This window comes from Eublepharis macularius, chromosome 4 (genome assembly GCF_028583425.1).
Source record: "Eublepharis macularius isolate TG4126 chromosome 4, MPM_Emac_v1.0, whole genome shotgun sequence".
In the NCBI taxonomy this organism is placed as follows: Eukaryota; Metazoa; Chordata; class Lepidosauria; order Squamata; family Eublepharidae; genus Eublepharis; species Eublepharis macularius.
Window position 1 is genome coordinate 128,333,758 of NC_072793.1, and position 24,864 is coordinate 128,358,621.

Below are 24,864 nucleotides of genomic sequence, written 5' to 3' on the forward strand. Positions count from 1 at the left end.
GGATCTAGGGAGTTTGTTAGGATGGCATTATGGCACTACATCCACAGTTTGTAGTGATTGAGTCTTTCCTCTTATCTCAGGATTCCACCATCTTATTCTGCTACATATATAGACCAGACCTAAGATTCAGGCAAAGACCTTGATTCCCTCTTCTCCAATGTGAGCAGCAGCAGATATTCGGCAGTGCTACCTTTTTATATCTCTCAGCGACTTCCTTTTCCCCATTGTGTGGGCTCGCGCTTGAGACATAAGAAGAAAAATTTGCCAAAGCCTTATTTGCTATTCACTGTTTGTGAGAGCACTGAAAGCCTTTTGTGTATGTCCCAGCTCATGCAGGATTAATTGAGCAGCCTGAGCCAATATTGCTTGGCCCTTTTCCTCATGCTCAATTAGAAATACAGCCCTTTGCCCAAAAGTAGATGCTCCTTTTTTGACCATGTTTCATGAGACCATGTGTGTAAACTCATTGAGATATTGCTTGCATAAGGAGACTCATGATTATGAGAGCTCCTTATATAAAAGGATATTTAAGAGAATATTGTAAGTTCTGGATGATTTTAAGCTTGGGGCTGCATGGCTGTATAGCTTGGGTCTGTATAATTTTAAACTTGGGTCCCTTTCACACCTGCTTCTGCCCCTCTGTTTTCGAACTTTTAAAACCTGCTGCCCCCTGCACATTCACCCAGCTACAATTCAGTTCTCAGCTTGCAGCACTGTCAAAAGAAATTAGATCTGGCTGCTCAGCAAAGCTGTCAGTTGATCACTCCATCATATACTCAGACTGTTTTTCAGCATATAAGAGGAATCTTTTTCATTCACAGCATTGTGGTGGACAGTTGTTTGGGGACCTGACAGAATAAGACTGCAGTTCTAAGCAGAGTTTTATACCCTTCGGAGTCCTTTGACTTCAGTAGACTTAAAAGGGTGTTTAGGATTTCAGTGCAACTGACTACTTTGCCACATGGCTGGCTATTTCTAACAGTATTTCACATTCTATGAAGGACATCTTACAGAAGTAATGAAGTATATGTATCTGCCTGATAAAAGGAAGGAAGGGCAAAGAATATGGCAAAGCTGTAGATAAATTGCCAGAAGGGGGTGGAAAATGGTAGGGGAAAATGTGTCTACTTTTATCCATTTTTTCAGAAGGGAAACCTGGGAAATTTTGAAGAGTGCTTGGTAAAACTTTTATGTTGTATTTTCTCTTTTGGGAGGAGTGAAATGCTTTCTAAAGCAAGATTTTACTCTCTCAAAATGTGTGAATTTTTTAATGCAAGTCAGTCTCTAGCATTAGATAATGCTAATTCCAATGTATACTATACAACATTTCAAGGATATATCTATTATTTAAATGTGACTAATTTTGTTCTCAGTATGCTGTAATGTGTTTAGTAATTCAGTGTTTCTAATTGGTGTAAAGTTTAACTTGGTGTCTAAATATGCTTCTGTTGTTGCTTCTGTCCAAAGAATACATGTTATTTTGTTTGCTACAAAATTGGTGCTTTCTGTTTTCCACTTATTATTTCCCAGATCTCAGATGGTGAAAAGTGAGACACATGTGCTAAGGTATCACAGAGTGCAGCATTTTGCATCTCTTTCTATTTTTTGTACTGAGTATACTCACATTTTTCTTGTAGAAAACTAAATATGCCAAATAGTACCATTTATGGTGTTACATTATAAAAAGTACCTTTTTATGTTGTTGAAGTAGTAAAATAAGCTGAGATTTGGTTAAATGTGTTGCTCATGTAACTTTCCCCACATTTTAAACTTATTATAATTTTTACCCATAATTAGTTAGGAAAAAACCTCCCCTCCCCCCAAATTTGTAGTTTCCTGGGGAGAAAAAAAACCCATTCCCCACCTCCTATAGCTCCAAAATTTCCAGACATTTTATATCTGTATCAGGGCAGCATTGAATGCTGAATGTTACATCTTAAATCTATATTCCAGAACTTGAATAATTTACTAGGCAAACATTTTGGTCTAAAATAGTTTGTCCCCTCCCCCAAACTATTTGAGGTGTTTGATGTCAGCCTTTCTAGAAAGGCCCTACATGTGCAAGTGGGGCTGATGTATGCAGACTGAAAGAGAATGCTGTGCTGCAAACTGACCTCATTGTATGTACTGGAGAAATTATTTTCTTGCGCAAAACTACCATTGCTGTGCACTGTGCCTATTCTCAAATGGAATGGGGGGCGGGGAATGAGGATTGGCAGTCTTAGTCACCCTTCTGTGTGTATTGTTTCAATGTTTTTCAGAGGCAAGCCAAATACTCCGAAAATAAGCTGAAGTGCACTAAAGCCAGAAACGACTATTTGCTGAACCTGGCAGCCACAAATGCAGCAGTTAGTAAATATTACATCCATGATGTCTCAGACCTGATTGATGTGAGTGCTCAAGCCATTCTTCTTTCTTAATGTGCTGATACCCAACTCTTTCCCCAAGTTGGCAGCTATGTCTGATGCCTTGTTCGATTCTGTGGGCATATCTGCTGTGCAGGTTGCCTTTCCCTGTCATATTACAGTATTGTTTAACATTATTTACGATGCATTGCTAATGCATCCAGGTTACAAATAATGTTGCCAAGTATAAAATACTATTGAACTATTGCTTACATCTGAGTAAGAATCATCATGTATCACATCAAGATGGCTTTGTATTAAAGGGTAAGGATTGGGGTTGGAAGAAGGCGAGGACTTTGTAGGATGCCGTTAAACAACTAGGGTTCAGCTGCTGATGAAATTAGTTTGAACTTGAAAGGAACCCACTGAGGGACTCACAACCATGGGAAATTTGCAGTTTTGTGGGTCCAAGATAAAGAATGGGAATAAAAAGAATAATAAATAAAGAGAATGGGACAGACAGCAACCAGGTCGGTATGGAGGCAAATGAAGATGGGGCATGAAATAGAACGGTCAGAGAGGCTCTTAGGACACTGACAGAGGTTGATGTGAGGAAGCAAGAAATGAAGGATGATTGTTAAGTGCTTTGTAAGAAGGGCCAAGGAGTGAAGCAAGGAGCAGGTTTCTCATTAGTCCTCAAAGCAGGCTAGGCCTAGCTGAAGGTCAGCCATTCAGCTGATAGAGAATCTGATAGAGGCATACATGTAAGAATTCAAACATCCCATGGTAGAAAATAAGAGGTGCTTAGTGACATTGGGGCAGAGTTGCCCACTTACACCTCCCTCTGGTCTTTCCTGCCATTGCTCAACTGGGCTGTGGGACAAAAATGGTAGGGAGAAATTGGAGGTGATTGACGGCATCTTGGTGAGATGACATACCTTCTGGTGTTGGTTGTCATTGTGTAATGATGACGCTGCTGAGGGCGCCATCCCCCAGGTTAGTCTCCTGCCAGTTGCTAGCCTTCTTTGGGTTTGGACATTAGGATTTTAAAGGGCCTTTAAATGCTGGAGCTAAGCTGGGGTCAGAATGTGTAATGTATTGGTCGAGCTGTAGCTGATAGAGAACTCAAGGCTTTGCTATCAGTGGCCACTAAGTACGGGTGGCAGCAAATCAGGAGAGCCAGATAAAGACCAATCACTGAGCTGTAAATAAGTTACAATGTATGTGAGTTATGCAAACGAGGGTATTCTAAAGTACGTGTTCTCATTGGCTATAACTCTTTGGGAGGGAAAACTGGTATGTATATATATTGAGGGTTTCTGTCAGTTGTTGTTGTTGTGTGTGTGGTTATACTGAATAAAGAGCTGTTGGTTTACTTCAAGTCTGAACCCACTATTTAATACTGGCGACGAAGGTGGGATCTCTGATTGGGTATGCAGCCCCAATACCAGAGCGATATCACTAACAAGGTGCTTGGGTAGGCAGCCCCAAGACCTAAGCTGAAATCTTAAGCGTGAGGAATTGTCACCTCCACCATCCGACATACGCTCGCGTCGTCCAGAAGGCAGACATGGCCGCTAAGGGCCACTTCGAACCATTTGACTCAACAGCCGAGGACTGGGAATCCTACATTACCCGCTTCGACTTCTACCTTGAGGCGAACAAGATTGAAGACACAGATCTCGCGAGAGCAACGTTCTTCAGCGTGTGTGGGCGTTCCACGTTTGATATAGCACGGGCACTAGTGGCGCCAGCCCAGCTTCAAACTACACCGTTCGACACAATAAAGAACAGACTCAAAGAACACTTCTCACCACAGCCATCAGAAATAGCCAGCAGACACGCGTTCTACAACCGCAACCAAGCCCAAGGGGAATCCATAGCGGCATTCGTCACAGCCCTCCGGCAGGCAGCCCGGCAATGCAATTTCCCTGATCTAGAGATGGCACTTCGGGACAGGTTGGTGTGTGGGCTGCGAAATGGAAAACTACAAAGACGACTCTTTGCGAAGAAAGAGCTGACTTTCAAAACAGCGCATGAGGAGGCACTCGCTGCTGAAGCAGCAGAACAGTCTGCAAAAGAGGTCCGGCAGTCGCACACTTCCCCATCATCCCGCAGGGCTGAACAGGTACATCAGGGGTGTGTAGAGGACCTGTCATCATCAGAGGATGACGAAGAAGAGGTCCTGAGAACTAAGTTCCACGGCAAGCAACCGGGGGGGGCCACAACATTTCAGGGCACCCCTTGTGCAAGCTGTGGAGGACCTCACTGGAGGAAGTCCTGCCGGTTCCGGGAAGCACAATGCCGGAACTGCGGGAAGATGGGACACATCGCTCGAGCCTGTCGCTCTGCAAAGAACCAAGTCGGATCGCCCAAGTCCAGCCACAAGTCAGCACTGGGCTACAACAAGGCACCCAACCGCAAGAGCGACTGCCATACAGTCACTATACGCCACGCTAATGTAGCCCAGACTAGTGAGTCATCAGTGCAAGCATTACGACCTCCAAGCAGCAACAAAATAAAAGTAACCGTGAAAATCCAAAACATGCCATGTGAAATGGAAGTCGACTCAGGGTCCGCGTTATCCATCATCTCGTCACACACCCTCAAGCTGATACGCAGAAGGTCATCCACACCTCATCTTGAATCAGCAAACATGGTGCTGAAAGACTTCCAAGGCCGCCGCGTGCCGATCATGGGCATCGGCACATTCCAAGTAAAGTACAAGGACTTTATTGGCCCACTACGATTAGTGGTAGTTCAAGGCCGCCAACCTAGCTTACTTGGCCTCGACTGGTTCCGCCCTCTCGGCATCCAAATCGCAGGCGTGCAGCGGCTGCATCGTGATGAGGTAGCATCAGTATGCAGAGAGTTCTCAGCAGTCTTCGACGGGGCCCTTGGTAATTACACAGGACCGCCTGTCTCGTTTGACTTAGACCCAGCCGTGGCCCCCATCTGCCTGAAGCCTCGCAGGGTTCCATTTGCGCTCAAGCCAAAGATAGATGAGGAACTGGATCGTCTGATCGAACAGGGGATCCTGGAGCCAGTTTCTCACGCTAAATGGGAAACTCCCATAGTAACCCCACTGAAACCCAATGGAGCGGTCCGAATTTGCGCAGATTATAAATGCACAATCAACAAAGCACTACAGCAACATGCCTACCCAGTACCAGTCGTGAGCCATCTCCTGGCATCGCTTCAAGGGGGAAAGATTTTTGCCAAGCTTGATCTGGCACAGGCTTACCAACAACTACCTGTGGACGAGGCGACGGCAGAAGCCCAAACGATCGTGACACACCGAGGGGCGTTCAAGGTTAAGAGATTACAATTCGGCGTCAACGTCGCCCCAGGAATTTTCCAAGGCATCATGGAAGGACTTCTACGCGGAATTCCAGGCGTCATTCCGTACTTTGATGACGTCCTAATCGCGGGGGAGTCAGAAAGCGCACTTGCAGAGAGGCTTCGCTGTGTCCTTCGCAAACTACAAGACGCCGGCTTAAAGGTAAAGAGAGAGAAATGCCAATTCGCTGCTGAGAGTGTGGAATTCTTGGGATTCCTCATTGACGCAGCCAGTATTCATCCCACATCAGCAAAGGTACGGGCCATTAAAAGTGCACCTCATCCAGGATCAAAGAAGGAACTACAATCCTTCCTGGGCCTATTAAACTTCTACCACGCATCCTTGCCACATAAGGCCTCAATTGCAGAACCCCTGCACCGCCTTCTAGATTCCTCCGCCCCCTGGGGGTGGGGCAGAAGAGAAGCCACGGCGTTTGAAGCAGTAAAAAAACTACTGTCGTCAGAGAGCGTGCCGACACACTTTGATGAGAAAAAACCACTCGTACTCGCCTGCGACGCCTCCCCATATGGTATCGGAGCCGTCTTAAGCCACAGAATGCATACCGGGCAGGAAGCACCCATCACCTACTTTTCAAGAACCTTGTCGGCCGCGGAACGAAACTATGCCCAAATAGACAAGGAAGCTCTGGCAATCGTAGCTGGGGTGAAAAAATTCCATGATTACCTCTACGGCCAGAAGTTCCTCATCGCAACCGACCACAAACCACTCCTGGGACTACTCTCTCCAGACAAGCAAACGCCTCAAATCCTTTCGCCCAGAATGCTGCGGTGGACGGTGTTCATGTCTGCCTACTCCTACGACTTACAGCACCGCCCCGGCAAAGCAATGGGACATACCGACGCCCTGAGCCGCCTGCCACTTGCTGACCAGGGGACCGACCCATCTCCAGCTCATCACATCATGCTGCTGGAAGACTTGCCGAGTTCACCACTTAGAGCCTCCGACGTGGCGTCACACACTGCTAAAGATCGCACCCTCAGCCGCGTTCTCAACTGGGTGTGGAGGGGGTGGCCATCAGGCCAGCTGGCCGAAGAGTTTCGGCCGTTCCTCATTAGGCAGCACGAACTCTCAGTGCACAAGGGCTGTCTGCTATGGGGAAATAGAGTTGTAATTCCCAGCAAACTGAGACAACAAGTGCTGGAGGCACTACACAGCGGACACCCAGGCATAGTCCGCATGAAGGCAATGGCGCGCAGCTATGTTTGGTGGCCAGGCATGGATAGGGCTATCGAGGAATGGGTCCGTACCTGTCAGCCGTGCCAAGAAACGCGCCCAGCTCCAGCGCAAGCCCCAGTACATCCTTGGGAGTCAGCGAGAGCACCCTGGTCGAGATTCCACATTGATTTTGCAGGGCCATTTCAGGGACAAACCTTCCTAATAGTTGTGGACTCTTATTCAAAATGGCTAGAAGTTGTTCCCATCTCCACAATGACTACTGCTGTGGTCATTAGGGCCCTACGTCAGCTGTTTGCAACACACGGTTTGGCTGACACGGTAGTGTCAGATAACGGAACACAATTCACGTCAGCGGAGTTCCGGCAGTTCCTGGCCAACAAGGGCATCAGGCAAGTCACGTCTGCTCCGTTCCACCCTTCCACCAATGGGCAGGCAGAACGGATGGTGCGGGCAACAAAGGACAGCCTTCTGCGAATCAGCCAAGGAGACTGGCAATCGCGATTGGCTGCGTTCCTGTTACAGCAACACGTCACGCCGCATTCTATGACAGGGCGTAGCCCCGCTGAACTACTAATGAACAGGAAGCTCACCGTGACTCTCGACAGGCTGCACCCCGACCTAGCGGATGAGGAAAGGCCCATGCCGGAAGGAGAGGTAAGGACCTTCCAGCCGGGGGATCTCGTATATGCCCGCGACTACAGCGGACGTCTGCCATGGGTGCCTGCGACCGTGGACACCACAACGGGACCAGTGTCATACGCCGTTGTCGCTGCGGATGGCAGGAAACTACGAAGACACGTGGACCAGCTACGACGCAGATGGCCGACCAGGACGACGGGAGCCGAGAGCTTACCAACGCCCAGTGAACAGGATACCATCCCTCCAGAAACGGACAGTGAAGCTATACCACAGCAGGCACCAACGGTCAGCTCACCGGCTGCAGAGGCAAGTACTACCCCCGAGAACCAAGCGGAACTAAGTAACGGGCTACCAACTGCCCAAACACCGGCTCAATTGTCGGACACACTTTGTCCCTCGCCTCCAGTGACCTTACGAAGGTCCTAGCGGACTTGGACTACTCCCAGCCACCTGAAAGATTATATTTGTTAGGAGGTCAGTTCTGACTTAGGGGGGAGGAGTGTAATGTATTGGTCGAGCTGTAGCTGATAGAGAACTCAAGGCTTTGCTATCAGTGGCCACTAAGTACGGGTGGCAGCAAATCAGGAGAGCCAGATAAAGACCAATCACTGAGCTGTAAATAAGTTACAATGTATGTGAGTTATGCAAACGAGGGTATTCTAAAGTACGTGTTCTCATTGGCTATAACTCTTTGGGAGGGAAAACTGGTATGTATATATATTGAGGGTTTCTGTCAGTTGTTGTTGTTGTGTGTGTGGTTATACTGAATAAAGAGCTGTTGGTTTACTTCAAGTCTGAACCCACTATTTAATAGAATGGTTCTATGCTTTCCTACATTTGTTCAATCTGTTGCTCTCAACTAGAGATGCCTACTACATGGGCTTGTATGAAGTGTTCATACTAGTTTAAATATTGCTTAGGTGCTTCAAGAAGCTAATCTCATTTATTGTCCTCTAAGGCATACTTATTGTTCCATGTTAGAATTTAAAGGTAAATTGAAAAGGTGAAAACACTTATAAGTCTTGTGGGGATTTTGAGATGATATGATACATATGCTGAGTGGGTATTTTAATTCCTTAAAAATGTTTTGAAATAAGTACGATTTGTAATCTTACTGTCTTTGTTGAAGGCTTTGCTTGTTTGTACTAGGATGGGGAAAGGCCTTGAAAAATGAAAAGACAAAGTATAGTTCGTTCTCTGTTGGTTTGCCCCTTAGGCTTCCAATATTTTGATATGTGATTTTTTTTGTTTTTATGGCATTTAAGCGTTTGGGTTCCTGGAGAGCTGCTGAATGCCAGTTTAGCTGTTTTTATGTCATTCTTTCCCAGTTTATTTCTTTTTTGATACCTCCATTGGAGCCAGCAGATGGCTTTTCTTTTTCACTCCAGGAAATCCCTTTAGGGGACTTAAACAAAAACATCTTTGATTCAGTACAATTACATTTGCCTAATTATATATTCTGTTTGCCCATGAAAACAAAGCATTATTAAGGACGCATGAACTGTATATGTGTCTCCTCATCAGGTTTCCCAAGAGAAGAGCTGTTTATTTCAACAGATTTTTAGACATGTCTGGTGTGCTTCAGAAGAACATTGTAGGGCAGAGATCAGTATATTCCACAATAAAGAAAATATGCTCATTCCCCTCGATAGTTGATAGATAATATCCAGCTTTGAACCTCATTGTGTCGAAAAAACATGAAAAAATACTAAATTACCTGAATTACGCAGATACTATTTACACTTGAGCACTGACTTTCTGTTCATTATAGTAAGGAAGGGGTCATATAGCACAGTTGAAAAGCATATACTTTGGACACTGAAGGCCTCTAGTTAAATTAACTCATATAACAGGGCTGTGAAGACTTATCTCTCCCTGAGATCTAGGAGAGAATTGCCAATTAGGGCAGACAGCAGACTGAAGATCCGTGAGTTAATCGTGAACTTTGCATGGTGCATATGCTAACTCCACACATTCAAGTAATTTCTATAACTTGGGGCAGAACAGGTTCAATAGAGTTCTTCAGTCTGTTCAAATTTCCACGATGGTTTTTTGTTTCTTTGTAGGAAACCTGTTTTGTTGGATTGCTAGTGATGAGATTAATGGGCCAATTAGATGACTCTCTCAACCATACTTCACCATTCCACAGGATACTTATGACAATTTTCAGATGATCAGGATATTATGCAAACAACATATTTAATCTAGGCTCCAAGATAGTCCCTGCTGCATTTGGAAATGCACCATTTAAAGTATAGCTTCATCAGAAATTAACTGTACAATCCTATGCAGAACTATTCCACTCTAAACCCATGGTCTGGCATAACTCTTTATAGGGTTGCCCTATTAATAACACAATACTGGACCAAATCTACTAAATAATCATTGCATCTTTAATAACATCTACTTTTCAGTGCCATTATAATTCTGTGTAATTTATTTATCATTTCATCTTCTGAAGTTTTGGTGTACAGGAATTTGTTCGACTTTGTTCCATGTCACATCATACGAGAAAAGCATCCTACACTGGCTGTGTATCCGATCCTTGATGATAATTTCATGAGTATTTATTCTTATTAATTCATCTTATCTCTAGTGCTATCCTATTAATAAGAAGCAGCAGCATTGGTTGAGCGCTGTCTTCTCCTGGCATTAAAATCAACTCTCACACACCATTTGTGTTGGAACTCCACGATTAGTAGTCTGAGTGTTTCTTCAAGGATAGCTATTCTGCTCCACTTAATGTGATTCCATTATAGTGCTGTCCTGCTTCTTCTGCCTTTTGTCTCTGTGATGCTCAGAAATCTGTTTACTGGCCTAGTGCAAAATGGAGAGCAAGACAGAACCTGTTCCCAGCACCAAATGGGGAGCAGGGAACATTAGTGAAGTAGAGATTACAGTCCTAGGATCCTGATGGGTCTGATGAATTGTAAGCATGATTATGCTTGCATGAGCTCCACCCTGCATCACCCAAGACTGTTGGTTGATGAGGTAGAGGGTTTCCTTCATGGAACATAGTAGGGGTCAGAGAGAGACTCCTACAAGTTATTGTTAACAAGCTTAAATTGAATTTTATGACTTGCATGCCAATCAGAACTGTTAAGATCAGTGCAGCAGTAATTTAGCAATTGGGGCATGTGTGCACGTGCATTTTAATGAATATTGTGAATGTGGACATTAGGCCTCACCTTGATATAATTAATGTTAATTGCCAGTAAAGCCTATCTCATGTAGAGCATGAAATATTTGTGAGCAAGATCTCTTCACAGCACATCGACACCTCTGGTTTAACAGAGGAAGTGAAGGAAAAGTGACACATCCTGCTTTTGGGAAAATACAGTTTACAGCCAACCATATGTCTGGGGCTGAAATGAGTATAGAGTTCCTTATGTTCATTCCTGCAAGAACTACAAGGTTTGCATTATTTCCATTTTGCAAAATAGCCTTCCCGAGAGCTCATGGCTTGGTTAGTAGTTTTGCCACACATCCCGTTCTTGATTTCTTCACTGGCCAGTGGCCACCAATGGCTCTGTAATTCATGCCCCACATCTAGTTTCTGATTCTGTCTTGATTTTGAGGTTATGATTGATTGTGTTACTATTTTGTGCTGAGATGCTTGGTATTAAGGGATTTAGTGTTAGCACTTTAACATTCTAACAGGAACAAAATATAGACTTAAAGAGACTAATACGAATTACTCCGTCTTTCTTAATATAGAGTATTTCTTCATCCTGATCATAATAACTTGTGCTCTTGAAATCACTTGCATTTTAGAAAGGCACTTTATACACTGATGTCTACTTCCACATGCCAGGTCCTTCAGAATAAGTATTGGGACTTCTGTTACTCCTCCTCCCTGGTCAGCACTATGAATATACATGTCTCTAAAATAAGGTTGCTTATATAACTTCACAGCTGATACAGCATTTCTGGCATTTTATCTAGTTTGGCAGGATTTGGTCATAACTAGAAGTGAAACTAAAGTGTTACAATTGCCTGTGTTCCATTGACCCCAGCCACGTGACAGTAGACAGGCATTTGAAACAGAATTCTTCAGGTCTTGCCAACCAGATAACTATTTCTATCCACCATTTAATGCTGAAGTGCTTGTTAATACAGCCCAGTAATAGCCACTCAAACAAGGAAATGGAGATTGCCTTCACATATATAATTATTGACAAGTTCATAACCTGAAGCAATGATTCATTTACCAAGCAAAGTATTTTGCAAAACAGTACCAGCCAGGGAGAAAAGAGTATTAAGTGGGGGGTGAGGGTAAAATTAATTTAGATTACGTTAGCAGAAAACCTTTGTTCTACTGTGCTAAGAAATGGATAGATGTAATATTTTGTGATTAATATGAACCTCTTCAGATCACAAAACATAGATGAAATACCCTACCTCTGGCTAATGTAGGATTATTAAAGATTCTTCCTGCTGGCTTGGTCTATCTTTAGCAATTTGTAGAATCAGTCAACTAGTCTTTTCCTTTCTTTTGGCTATTGAAATAGTCTTTGCACATTCTTCCTTGATAATGTCTCTGGTTTCAGCCCACAGTTCTTCTGGTTCACAATCAGTTAAACTTAGTATTGCAAATCTGTTCTTTACATGGTCTTTAAACTCTTCAGGAATGTTATTTATATTATATTTTGGCACTATGATTCTTTTAGTATCTCTCTTCAGCTTTATTCTAATGTTTGATATTAACAATTCATGGTCTGTATCACAATTAGAGATGGGCACGAACCGGGAAAAAGCTGAACCGTGTGGTTCATGGTTCATCAAATTTAACGAACCATGAACTTTCACAAACCTGCCCCTGGTTTGTGATCTGGTTCGTTTGGTTCACGAAAACGTCACACCCAGGTCAGAAAACCATCACTTCCGGGCCAGCAGAAGGTCACTTCTGGGTCAGCAGGAAGTCCATCCCCTGTTGTCTAGGAAACTGATTGATTGGCACCAAGCTGTCTGCAGTGACGAACCAAAAAATGAACCAAACAAACCAGCCTAAAAGTTCATGGTGGTTCATCAGAAATGGGATCTAACAAACCATGGTTTGCGAACCACAAACTGGCCTGGTTCGTGCTTAATTTTGGTTCGTATTTCAGTTCGTGCCCATCTCTAATCACAATCAGTTACTGGTGTTGTTTTAGTAGAGAGACTAGAGCTTCCCCACCTTCTACTTCCAGTAATGTAATCTATTTGATTAGCCGCTAGTTTCCATATATACAGCTATTTAGTTGCCTGAAGCGTTTGGAAGGAACAAATTGTTAGCTTTACATAATTCTATGAGTTCATCTTCCACTTCATTTCATAATCCTAATACAAATTTTCCAACCATGTTTGATTCTGCTTTGTCTCCTACTTTTGCATTCCAGTCACCTGTGATTATCAACACATATTGTTTAGGCGTATGATCAGTTTCTTCCTGGTCACTTGTGTAAAAGCTTTCAATATCTTCCTGTTTAGTATTTGTAGTTGGGACATAAACTTGAATGATAGTAATTTTGATAGGACTTCCGTTTTTAAAAATGTATTCTTTGAGTTTAATGGTGTACGTGCCATGCATATTACTTTTTTAAAAATGTACAATTTTATTTTTTCCAAAGTACTTTTATGATACAAACAAACTTTTAACTACTGCTAACAATTTTAACATTGAACAATAAATAATAGATATTTAGAGTAGACAAACGTAGTAAACAATATTGATTTCATGTTTCTATAGGTTATCAGCATATGCCAGTTGGTAACTTCAGTAAGATATTAGTGCTTTGTAATAGTCCACATTTAAAGTTGTTAGATTCATTGGTTCATTGTCGATAAGGAATTCAAGAACAGGCAGCCCTTGAAAAAATTATCATTATGTCTTGCTATTTCTAATAGTGTAATTTGATAGGCCTTCTGTGAAATCTGATTGGTATTATTTGGTCAGAATTTGCTTTATAACTCTTAATCACTTGTGCTACGTCTCACCTTCCTATTAGAGCAATACCATTTCTTCTTCTGAAGAAGGGAGCGCTGACTCTCAAAAGCTTACACTCTGAAAATCTTGTTCATCTGTAAGATGCCACTGGACTAAAATTCTGCTGTTCTACTGCAGACCAATATAGCTACCCACCTAAACCATTACTTCTGAAATTGTTATTTCTAGAGTAAAACACTTAGGACATTTTTGGTCAGAAGTCTAGTGCATTTTAGTTCACTCACACCCAGAATTACAATGTTTAAACATTCAATTTCTTGTTTTACAATTTCAAGCTTACCTTATTTCATACTTCTCACAGTCCATGTTCCTATTATATGTGTCACTTTGGACTTTCCTTTTGGACCTATTCACATCAACAACTGAATGTCCTTTTGGCTTTAATCCAGTCCTGTCATTAAGAACAGTGCTATTCGTATTTGTCATCTGCTGTTCCCCAGTAGCCAATTGAGTGCCATCCAACCTGGGAATCCTGTCTTCCAGCACCATATCTTCTTTTGTATTGTCTCATCATAGCATCTTCAAAGTAAGAAGTGAATCAGAATTGGTTTACCATTGCCACCTTCTGTGCAGTACTAACCAGCTGAAGTGACACTGCTGTTGTCTATGCTGCCCAGTAGCTACCCTTCAAGGATTTCTATGCTCCCCCCCAATCACCATTGGAACTATCAATGTTCTTCTGCTAATGTAACGATTCCTGAAGGGGTTTTAGTCTGATGTCTCAGCTTTGACCATCCTGCCTTGAGTTATTCTGTTAAGAGTTTAGATTCTTGATTATGTCTATACTCCTGATGATATTGCTCTCAGCTTCACTGATACACTCAAACCTCCTCATCACATTAAGGTGCATATCGAAGAATGTGTATACAAAGTGTAGCCTGCCCTAATAGGTTGCTTTCCTGACTGAGGTTTGCGTTTTGTTGGGCAGATATTTATTTGTCAGCATTTTCAAATTCAGAGGTTATAGGACATAGATACATTTCAGGCAGGGTTATAGCCTGTATATAATAAGTGTTGAGTGAGCTGTAGCACAGTGGTTGTGGTTTGGCTGCAAATCGCCACGGTACTGGTTCGAATCCCATTACTGCCATAAGCTCAGTAAGTGGCCTTGGGTAAACCACTCCTCTCAGCCCCAGCTCCCCAGTTGTATTGTGGGGATAATAATAACACTAAGTTGTTCACCCCTCTCTGTGAGGCACTAATCTGTCTAGAATAGCAGTATATGAGGACACTTGTTGTTGTTGTTGTTACTTAATACAGACCTTATGTGTGACTTTAACAATAATTTCAGCAAAGACTACCATCAGCTGCGGATGCCTTACTTATGCTTGATATGCCGCATGCAGACTTCTGACTAGAGGTCTCCTAGCCTCTGGGTTGTTGAGATAAAGTCAACACCCTGGCAACAAAGAAGAATAAACAGCTTCCATCATGGGAAATCAGTCTCTCTCAAAAGGCTTAGTGCAGTTCTGAGGCAAAGCCTTTACTTTCCACTCTTCTCTTTCCTTTCTGCTCCGTTTCCTGCTGAGGATGCTATTTTGCAATGCCACTGGCAATTTTCAGCTCCCTTCCTCTGCAATGCTGAAGGGAAGATTTCTGGATGTACATGAAACAAAGATGAGAAATACTTCTAGTTAGGAATCTCCTTTTCTATTCTCAGTTATCTGAGGCCGCTAGCTTGAGATAGCTACATGGCAAAGAATTATTATTATTATTTATTTATTATTATTATTTATGTCATTTATAGTCTGCCTTTCTCACTGAGACTCAAAGCGGATTACACAGTATGAGATTAGTACAATCAGTATCAAGTAAATTTCTATACAGTATCAAGGACATTTCATAAACAATACCATAGGGTAAATAGATACAAGTTTAAAAGACATGGTATTAGCAAGAATCCAATACAGAGTAGAAAAAATACTGAAGCCGAACATAATAAATTCTAGGACTGATATTAGACAACATGGAGCACTGGTGGTACATAGGAGTACATATTTAAAGCAGCAGATAATATGTAAGGCAATATAGTGATGAAGTCTCTGGTCCCTAACTCATTAGCGAAGCATCCCTACAATACAGCCCTCCCATCTGAGTAAAAATCCTTTTTGAATAGTTCAGTTTTGCATAATTTATGAAAAGCCAGGAGAGTGGGGGCTCTTCTGACTTCCTCAGGCAGGTCATTCCACAGGATAGGGGCCACCACAGAGAAAGCCCGTGTACGGGCTGCTGCTGACTTCACCTGTGTGCAGCCTGGCACCTGCAGGAGACCCTGTTCAGATGAGCGAAGCTGCTGTGGAAGAACATAGAGAGGGAGGCGGTCCCGTAGGTATGCTGGACCAAAGCCATGAAGAACTTTGTATGTAATAACTAATACCTTGAACTGAGCACGGTAACTGATGGGTAGCCAATGGAGTGACTGTAGGATGGGAGTGATGTTCATGCTCCTGCTTGCTCCTGATAACAGTCGAGCTGCAGCAATTTGCACTAATTGGAGCCTCCTAATTAAATTAGATGGGAGACCTATGTATAGAGCATTACAATAGTCAAGCCTTGATGTTACCATAGCATGAATCCAAGTGGCCAGGTCAGCCATGTCAAGATAAGAAGCCATCTTCCAGGCTGGAGTGAGGTTGTAGAAAGCATTTTTTGCTGCTGCCTTAACATGTTTTTCTAGTAATAACGCTGGATCCAGTATAACCCCTAGGCTCTTAACTGAGTCTGCAAGGGTCAGACGAACTCCATCGAAAGTGAGGAGTACAATATCCTTCAAGATCTCTGCCTTCCCAACAAGCATCACTTCAGTCTTGTCTGGGTTCAATTTCAATTTGTTGTTTTTCAACCATTTCACTATGGCTGTCAGGCAGCGATCTAAGATTTCCACTGCATCCTGTGGGGACCTGGATAGTGAGATATAGAGTTGGGCACATCCTTATAGATATAGAGTCCAGGGCACATCCTTTGATGCCTACTTCTGTTTCCAAATGCCTCCACAGATTGGCATAGTCTACAGTATCAAAGGCTGCAAATAGATCAAATAGAAGCAATATGGAGGCATGGCCTTTGTCTATATTCAGATGGACATCATCCACTAATGCTACTAGTGCTGTTTCTGTCCCATGCCCTGGTCTGGAATCTGACTGGAAAGGGTCCAGAGTGCTAGAATTATCCAAGAAGGTCTGGAGTTGGTCAGCTACTGCTCTCTCAATCACTTTGCCCAGAAAGGGCAGATTAGAGACTGGGTGATAATTGGCCACATCATTTTTGTGTAGGGATGATTTTAAAGTAACTGCCTGTTTGAGCTGCCAGGGAAAGCTGCCCTGAGTTAGTGATTGATTTACAATAGTCCTCAGTGGTACACTTATGTGATCCTCACTTGATTTTAACAGCCAGGATGGGCAAGGATCGAGCACACAAGTAGTAGTTTTCATAGACATCAAGATCCTGTTAAGATCTATCATAGTGATTGGTTCAAAGCAATCCAAATATAAGCTGGATGGTGAATGTTTTCTTAGACACAGTTGGTGAACATCTTGAGCTGTGGTCTGTCCCTGTTACATACATAGAAAACAAGAACAGCAATTTGGAGGTGGGGATAGTAGTTGTTCTTAGGGATTCCTGTTTTTGTTTGTTAAAACTAAGTCTGATTCACACTAGGAATGCATCATTTACTTTGTGGGTTAAAATAAGAAGAGGTCTTGTGGTACCAGATGAGGAAGTTTGTGGTAACTTGTTCTAGTACTATTCTAAATTGTGGTGGTGAGGCCTAAATTATTGTGGCATAAGCTTTTGTGAGCCAAAGCCCACTTCATCGTACACATGAAGTGTTAACACTCAGTTGGCAGATGTATGCACACAAGGGTACAAATTGAAGAAGGTGGGTTATTACAAAAGAGGGCCAGAAGACCCAACATCCAGGTGTTTTATTTTACACTGCAGAGCAAGTATGAAAATAAGACCCAGTCAAGAGAAAACAATCCACACAGATTGGATGTGGACCACTCCCAGCTGGTATTGAATTAGAAAAGTGAGACACAGAGCAATGAGTACTTTTTGTAATAAGCTAACTATTCCATGTGGGATGCAAACATGATTGTGGCAAGTCTTCATATGAATTCTAAGACTGTTTTCACATGTCTTTACATAGTGCAAAACTTATGGAATGAGGGTGTCTTCATGGCGCAATTTCCAGAATCGTGGCACAGTGATGTCACAAACCGTGCCATGAAGACACCCTCATTCTGTGAGTTTTTCAGTATGTAAAGACGTGAAAATGCCCTAACTTGACTATTTTTCATTGGAGTTTCCCTTTGAAATTTTTCTGCTGAAGTATGGCAACCTTTTAAAATGAGTGTAGGGAGGTGGATAGATTCTCCCACTGTTTTCTGAGTTATTGGATTTTAAATGTCTGATTTGCATCTGTTTATTTATTTACAAGATTTTTTTTACCCTGCCTTTCCACCCTCATAGGGCTATCAAGGCTTTGCAATCCCATTTGGCAAATGTAAATGGGAAGAGAGTGTCGCTAGCATAGGATAGCCTATACTGCATTCAAATACATGCAGCTGAATATAGCTTTGACAGCTATTTTTTCCTTCAGTGATTGATATGTTTGTGCTGATCTGGAACTTGGCCAGTATGCCCAACACATATTCTGTCGGTACAGAAAAAAGTAGCAGCATGGGTTGAATTCAGCTCAAAATATATTTGTGTAAATTAACTGTCACAAGTTCTGGCTGATCATAATGTTTGATGATTGAGACATTGGCCAAAGCATATCTGCAAGCAAATGCCCTATCTTTCCAAAAGCTAGTTATAAGGCAACTCTTTGAGAAACTTTACATTTGGTTTGTGGCTTTGAAAATTACCCCAGAAGGAAGCTACTGTGGCTGAGAAAGTTTGTCTTGATGTGGGCAGTTTAGTCTACTCCCAGCCTTGCTGTAAAGTGATGCCCTTTAAATTAGATACTGCAAGAACGTTTTCCAGAGGAGGAAGTTTGTGGTAAGTTGTTCTATCACTATTTTAAACTGTGGAGATGAGCCTAAATTCTGTAGAAATGGAGGCCCACACCCACTAGGAAGTACAAAAAAGGTGAGGGTGGGGGAGATCCACTGGAACAATATGAAACATACTCACTAGACTTGGAAAGAAATCCTTTAAAATACAAATACACGTTTCAAGAAGCATTCCTCTTCAGGATTATATATGAAAATAAGACAGGTACTTAAATTAAAGAGAAATAAAATTGCACCCTATTAATCAATTCTGTCGATGTAGTCCATTTATCATATCCTTCCTCCGAGGTACTCATGATGGTATACATCATTCTCTCTTCCTGCATTCCTCAACTCTGTGAGGATAGGTCAAGTTGAAAGAGAGTGACTGGGCAAAGGTCAGCCAGCAGGCTTTGTAGACTGACACTGAAATCCCTATACCACACAAGCTCTGTGCTTGAAACATGTATGGGTAGGATTCCCAAAGGAATTTTCAAGTTCATTTGTGTCGTGTTGTACATGTGGATCGAGTAGATCTTCTCTGGATCAAACTGACAATGTGAAATTTCTAGTAAAATTTCAGTGAAAACCATTTTTCATCCCTAGAAAACACTTTGGGGGGAAAAACGAATAGAATGTATTGCCTTCTTTTTTCACATCTCCTAACATGCTTAGATACTGTTATTGCTGTTACTATTATTGTGACATAGTATGCATTATCTACTCTCTTGAACAAAGACCATTACATTTCCCAGCGTAAAGTGAAAGCAGACAGGCTTCACTTTTGCTGACTGCTCTGTTTACTGCTCTGTTGACTCTCCCTTTCCTTTATCTGCTGTGTTGCTTCTCCAGGGGAGATCTCCCCTTACCACAGTGAGAGATGAGTGGCAGGAAGTCTGCTATTCTATCATATATGAACTTGAATATATTATCACAAGTTTTATATTAAACAAGTTAACATTGCTCAAAGCAAAGGAGGTAAACAATCAACTTCATGTCTGTAATTGTTGGGTATAGGAATTACGTTCGCATATTTCTTGTGCTTGTTTAGATGCACTCATATTTTTAAGAAGCAGGGATAGTTAACTTTCCCTTTTTTAAGAAATACTCAGAGATGGAGATCTACCCTCTGCCACTGTCTTCTGAACTGTTAAACAGATTGTACATCTTCTCTGCATTATAGCAATGTATCCGTAGCGGAAAAGAGTCAATTTAGGTTCATAAGGAACAGTGTTATTTGACAACTACTGTGTTATTGGCTACCTTGTCCTGTAGGACCACACATTCCTATAAATAACTTTTATATTTGACATGACAGTGTCCTAAAGGAACAATAATAAATTATTTTACAGACCCCATTCCATGTTATTGCCAATGGTGAACTTTGAAAGAAAGCTCCCTGTACTCTAGAATTATAGGGTTAGTTGGGTGCATGAAGTTAATGCTGACCTATGAATCCAGGTCTCCAAAGATGCATCACATTTTGTGTTAGAAGTTTTCTACCATTAAAAAATTGCAACAATCAAAGTGTTAAAATAGATTGGCTTGTCTCATTCAGAAGGAGTCTTTAACAGTAAGATAAGTGGCCCCTTTTTCAAGATATGCTAGTAAATGTAAAAATGAAACACATGCAGATGGCTTGTATTTACTGAAGCCTCATCTAACAGTAAAGCCAACTTATGCACATTTCATTGTGCCAAAGCTTGCACCTTGTAAAGAATTTATTTTCCTCTTGGAAAGCTCAGATATTGTGTATGCTTATCAGCCTGCTTGAGTATACACAGTTGTGCATATGCAGTTTCACAGTTTAAAATGATCCTTTGGACTAGCAGACATCAAACACCTTGTCAGTGTTGAAAACTGTCATGGTTTCTCTCAGTAATAGCTACTGAGGTATCCTTACTTGGCTAGCCCATAGTTTGCATTCCTTGTAGCTGGATGGGAAAAGGCAATCTTAAGCTTTCCTGTGAGTAGCTGTGTTAGTCTACAGTAGATATGATAGGAATGTTGTTAATATATATGTACGTTTATGCTGTCTTAGTTTTCTACACACTAAGTATGTATTATGTATTGTACTTTGCACACGCTCTGTATAATACTCCTGTTTTTACAATCTTTTATAATATATTGTCGAAGGATTTCACGGCCGGAGAACAATGGTTGTTGTGGATTTTCTGGGCTGTATAGCCGTGGTCTTGGCATTGTAGTTCCTGACGTTTCTCCAGCAGCCGTGGCTGGCATCTTCGGAGGTGTAGCACCAAAAGACAGAGATCTCTCAGCCTCTCAGTATCACACTGTGACACTGAGAGATCTCTGTCTTTTGGTGCTACACCTCTGAAGATGCCAGCCACAGCTGCTGGAGAAACATCAGGAACTACAATGCCAGGACCACGGCTATACAGCCCGGAAAATCCACAACAACCAATCTTTTATAATGTTTGCTATAACACTTTTATCATTGTTGAAATATTATATTAATTGTACTTTTTACACTGTTTTACTGAGAGATCCCCCTGATGAAGCTGAGGCGAAACACTTAGGGGTTATACAACATTAAAGAATTTTCTCTTTGCACCAATTTCTGTTTCTTCTTCATTTTGACTACAGTAGAACAGCAAGATGCAAGCCCAGTAGCACTTTGAAAAACCTCAACAAGTTCAGGTTATAAGCTTTTGAGGATATAAGCTCCCAGAAATCTAAGCCAGTGTATCTGAAGAAGGGAGCTTTGACTCTTAAAAGCTTATACCCTGAATATCTTCTTGGTCTTCAAGGTGCGACAAGACTTAAATCTTACTATTCTTTTCCTGGATCCTTTAAGAAATAGTTAATGTCTCATTAAAGGATGTACCATACGTGTTATGAAAGCAGAGAAAAAAGTTTGAATCTCTCTTCCTAAATAAGAGGTCTTTACTCTTTCCTGACTTTGATGCCTCTGAATTGCAAGAAAAGCATGTGAGAGGAGAGGAACTTTGGACCTTACCAGTGTCAGGACTGTGGACAGCAGACCAAGAGTTTGGGGGGCAGAAAAAACAAACAGAGCCATGGAAAAGCCCTGTCTACTACTGACTAACCCCATCTTGTGGACCCACTGCTCCTCTTGATCTGCATGACACATGGTATCTTGCTTTCTACACATACACGAGCATCAGGGCCTTCCAAAAAGCAACAGACAGAAACAGACAGCTTAGTTATGGTCCAGACAGTGGGGCTTTGTAACCTACACAAGAGTCCTCCGAGTCCTGACTCCCCAGCTAAATACCACTGTTCTATATGATATAAGAACAGTGGGGAAACTATATGGGTGGAAAGTACTGCAAGGAGGTACTAGGGAAAAGAATAAAATATAGGTAAAAATCCCTGCAGAAGATAGGTTTTAAGTACCTGGGGTTTTTTTTTGTTATAATTATGAATTTTGAGACAGTACACTAAAATAGCTGGATTTTTAAGGAGGATGGGTAATTTTATGACCAATAACATCCATCATTATGCAAATTAAGAAAGGAGGAGTCAATTCTAATAGTGCAGGACTTACCTTGTGCAGCATGGAGGTCAGGAGGCACCCTCCTCTCACTGACCTGATTAGACATACCTGTTAACTAAATGGAGGTACTCACTGGTACTGAGTATCGGCATCTTTCCTGGGGTACTGCCAAGTCCTGAGGGGGGAATTGTTGGAAATCACTGCAACCATACATATGAGTACTAGCACTTTTTTAAGAAAAACAAAAAAGGTGCTGGTTTTGTTCAAAAGTTCTCGATTAACAACTCACTTTTCAGAATGCAGCTACAAAAGCATTTCTTGCCTTAATGATGGATTTACTGGTGGTTAGGTGATTTGGAAGCAGAATTTGTCTCAGTATTAACCATTACTCCCCCCTCCACATGCACACACACTTTTGTGAACATTTTTGCACATTAATAATGAATTCAAACTTGGCATATAAACACAACAACATTCTTCACTAATGAACAGAACAGGACAACAAAACCAAAGAAGCATCACCCTGTGATCAGCCATGAGAATAGCTATGCTGAATTCTCTAGCTACTGCCTGTAATTCAAAAGGGAAGGAAAGGCAGTACAGCCAATGGAAACAACCACTCATATGCAGGAAAGCAGCTAACCAATCAAAGGCCAGGCCATGTACATGAGGTACAATCAAGCAGTGGCTTTGGAGTGCTAACAGATTAAGCAGTAGTGAGTGATACAGCACATGTTCAAATTGATTGTGGTCAGTAGATCACCTCATCACAACAATGCAAGCATAAAAAAGCAAAAGCAAAAAGCCGCAGACTGAATAGTCTGTAAAGGAAAATAGGACACACATATGAAGGAGGGCCACATAAAAACTTGCAATGTGGAATGACTGGTACAAATACGCCATGATCAGAGGCTCCCTGGAGGTGGAGTAGTCAACAATCAATACTGTTGCCTGGAAAATGTTTGTCATGTGAACCTGGTGATTAGTTAGCATTTTTTTATTAGTACTACAACTTTTGTCTGCCATAAAGACCATTGTGGTCTTTATGTGGTCATCAGTTGAGTTTTGTGGTTCAAGTTCCATTCTGAGTTCTTGGGATTTATAGAGGTGAAATCAGTTGCCGAAAAGGTTATCATGTGAATTAAGGTTGTTGTGTAGTTTATAATTTAGCTGCTACACTTAACCTATGTCTGCATTGAGAACATTTCAAAAGAGCAGAGCCTGTATCTGAGAACAAGATTGGACCCTCAGTGCTTCCCAGATAGTGTCCCCCCCCCCTTTGCTGTGTTTTTAGCAGTAAGATAAACCCATCTCTTTGGTGTGATTTAAATCTGAATTGAGGGATGTCTCTTCAAATCATCAGTAAAGAAGAGATGCCGTCTTTAGATAGAGTTGCTCTTGGCAGTTATGAATTTTAATATTTCATTTTGAGTTAGGAATGGGAAAATGTGCTATAAAATCCTTCTGTGAACATGCTTTAAAAATAATGAGATCACAGGACAATTGAAAACTTGAAAATGTACTTTTGGCAGCCTTTTGCCAAATGTTTGAAAAACCGAGGGCTTTATTATTTTTTGCTTGGTTTCCATCTAATTTTAATTATTCAGGGTAGGACCAATACATTTTTGTTCTTAATTAAATCATCCCCCCCCAAATGGTTGATGTAGTAGCTAATGAAAGATTTATTACAACAAAATTTCTTTTGTCTCCAGTCGCTGGTAGATGACACAATGGAACACATGCTTGGAACAGATTCACACATTTTTGTAAAAGTGAATGCCTGGCACCAAGCCCATGACAGCCTGTTACCACATTCAGGTAGAGGAAGCCCATCTGGAAATTGCTGCCAGCCCCTTCTTCCACCAGTGGTTGAAGCAAGTACTAGGAGTGATCTCCAGTGGTCAACTTTCTCCCATTTTGTACTGGCTCTTTTTTGGCCTTTTCTGTTTGTGGCCTCTGGTCTTCACTACTCTGCTAAGTAGTCATATCCTCTTCCCTTGTTTGGAACCCTAGACCATGTTTTTATTTATGTGTTTTGGGCCAAGCCCTAACAGCAGCCAGAGCAGTTTGTGTGTCAGGTGACTTTGGTGTTTAAGGTTCATTCCCAACTATTGCTTCCACTTAAAGAAAGCAAATACTGGCAGTGGTCTCTGGCCATCAGAAGCCCATACAAGTGGCTTGATTTATGCATTTTCTCATCGAAGGAGAATGTGTTAATTTGGTGTCAAGTGCTGGAATTGTAAGGTAAGGATCATGACCATGTGTTATTAGCTTCCTAGATGATGCTCTGTATTGGCTGTCATTTTTTTAAAAGCGTATGTATCAGACTTTCCAAGACTTTTCTAAGTACTTCTATATACTTTCATTGAGTACAAATTTTGAACTTGATGCTGTAGTTTACTTTTCTACTTGACCTGTTTGACTGCATGAGCATACAGAATTTTTTTTCACTAAAGGCCTGGATGTGGCAATTTTGCTAGAATGTACTACTCATTACTAATTTGTGATTGCTAGCAATGTCTGAGTTTGGGTATTGATATGCAGTAGGCTGTCTGAAACAAAATTCTGGAATTGGGTTTTCATAGGGCATCGTCACCAGTGAATGCAGCTTAATCATGCTGTGTAGTCAGTACGATCTTATCATCTCTCAAATGTTGGATGGTTTGGTATTACAAATGTATAGGAAGCAATCTGAAAGCCTGGGTTTATAGTCTTGTGTGACGGAATGGGTGTTAAATGCAAGGGTTACCAACTGCTGCATCCAAAAGGAGGAAAGTAGAGGGTTAAAACAACTGCCTGAAGGGAGGGTGATAGGCATGCTGGTCCCTCCTCTCTGTGATTGGCCAATGAGAAGGTAAGAAATTGAAGCTGACAGGATGGTC

At 41.9% G+C, this 24,864-nt stretch overlaps 1 protein-coding gene across 2 annotated transcripts in view; it reads left to right on the forward strand.

Moving 5' to 3' along the window:
* Positions 1–24,864, forward strand: part of SRGAP3 (SLIT-ROBO Rho GTPase activating protein 3) — a 268,972-nt gene that overhangs the window by 176,396 nt on the left and 67,712 nt on the right. For both annotated transcript variants that reach the window (XM_054976158.1, XM_054976157.1), the window contains exon 6: positions 2,262–2,390. In XM_054976158.1, coding sequence (XP_054832133.1) covers positions 2,262–2,390 — 129 coding nt within the window. The remainder of the gene's footprint in view (positions 1–2,261; positions 2,391–24,864) is intronic.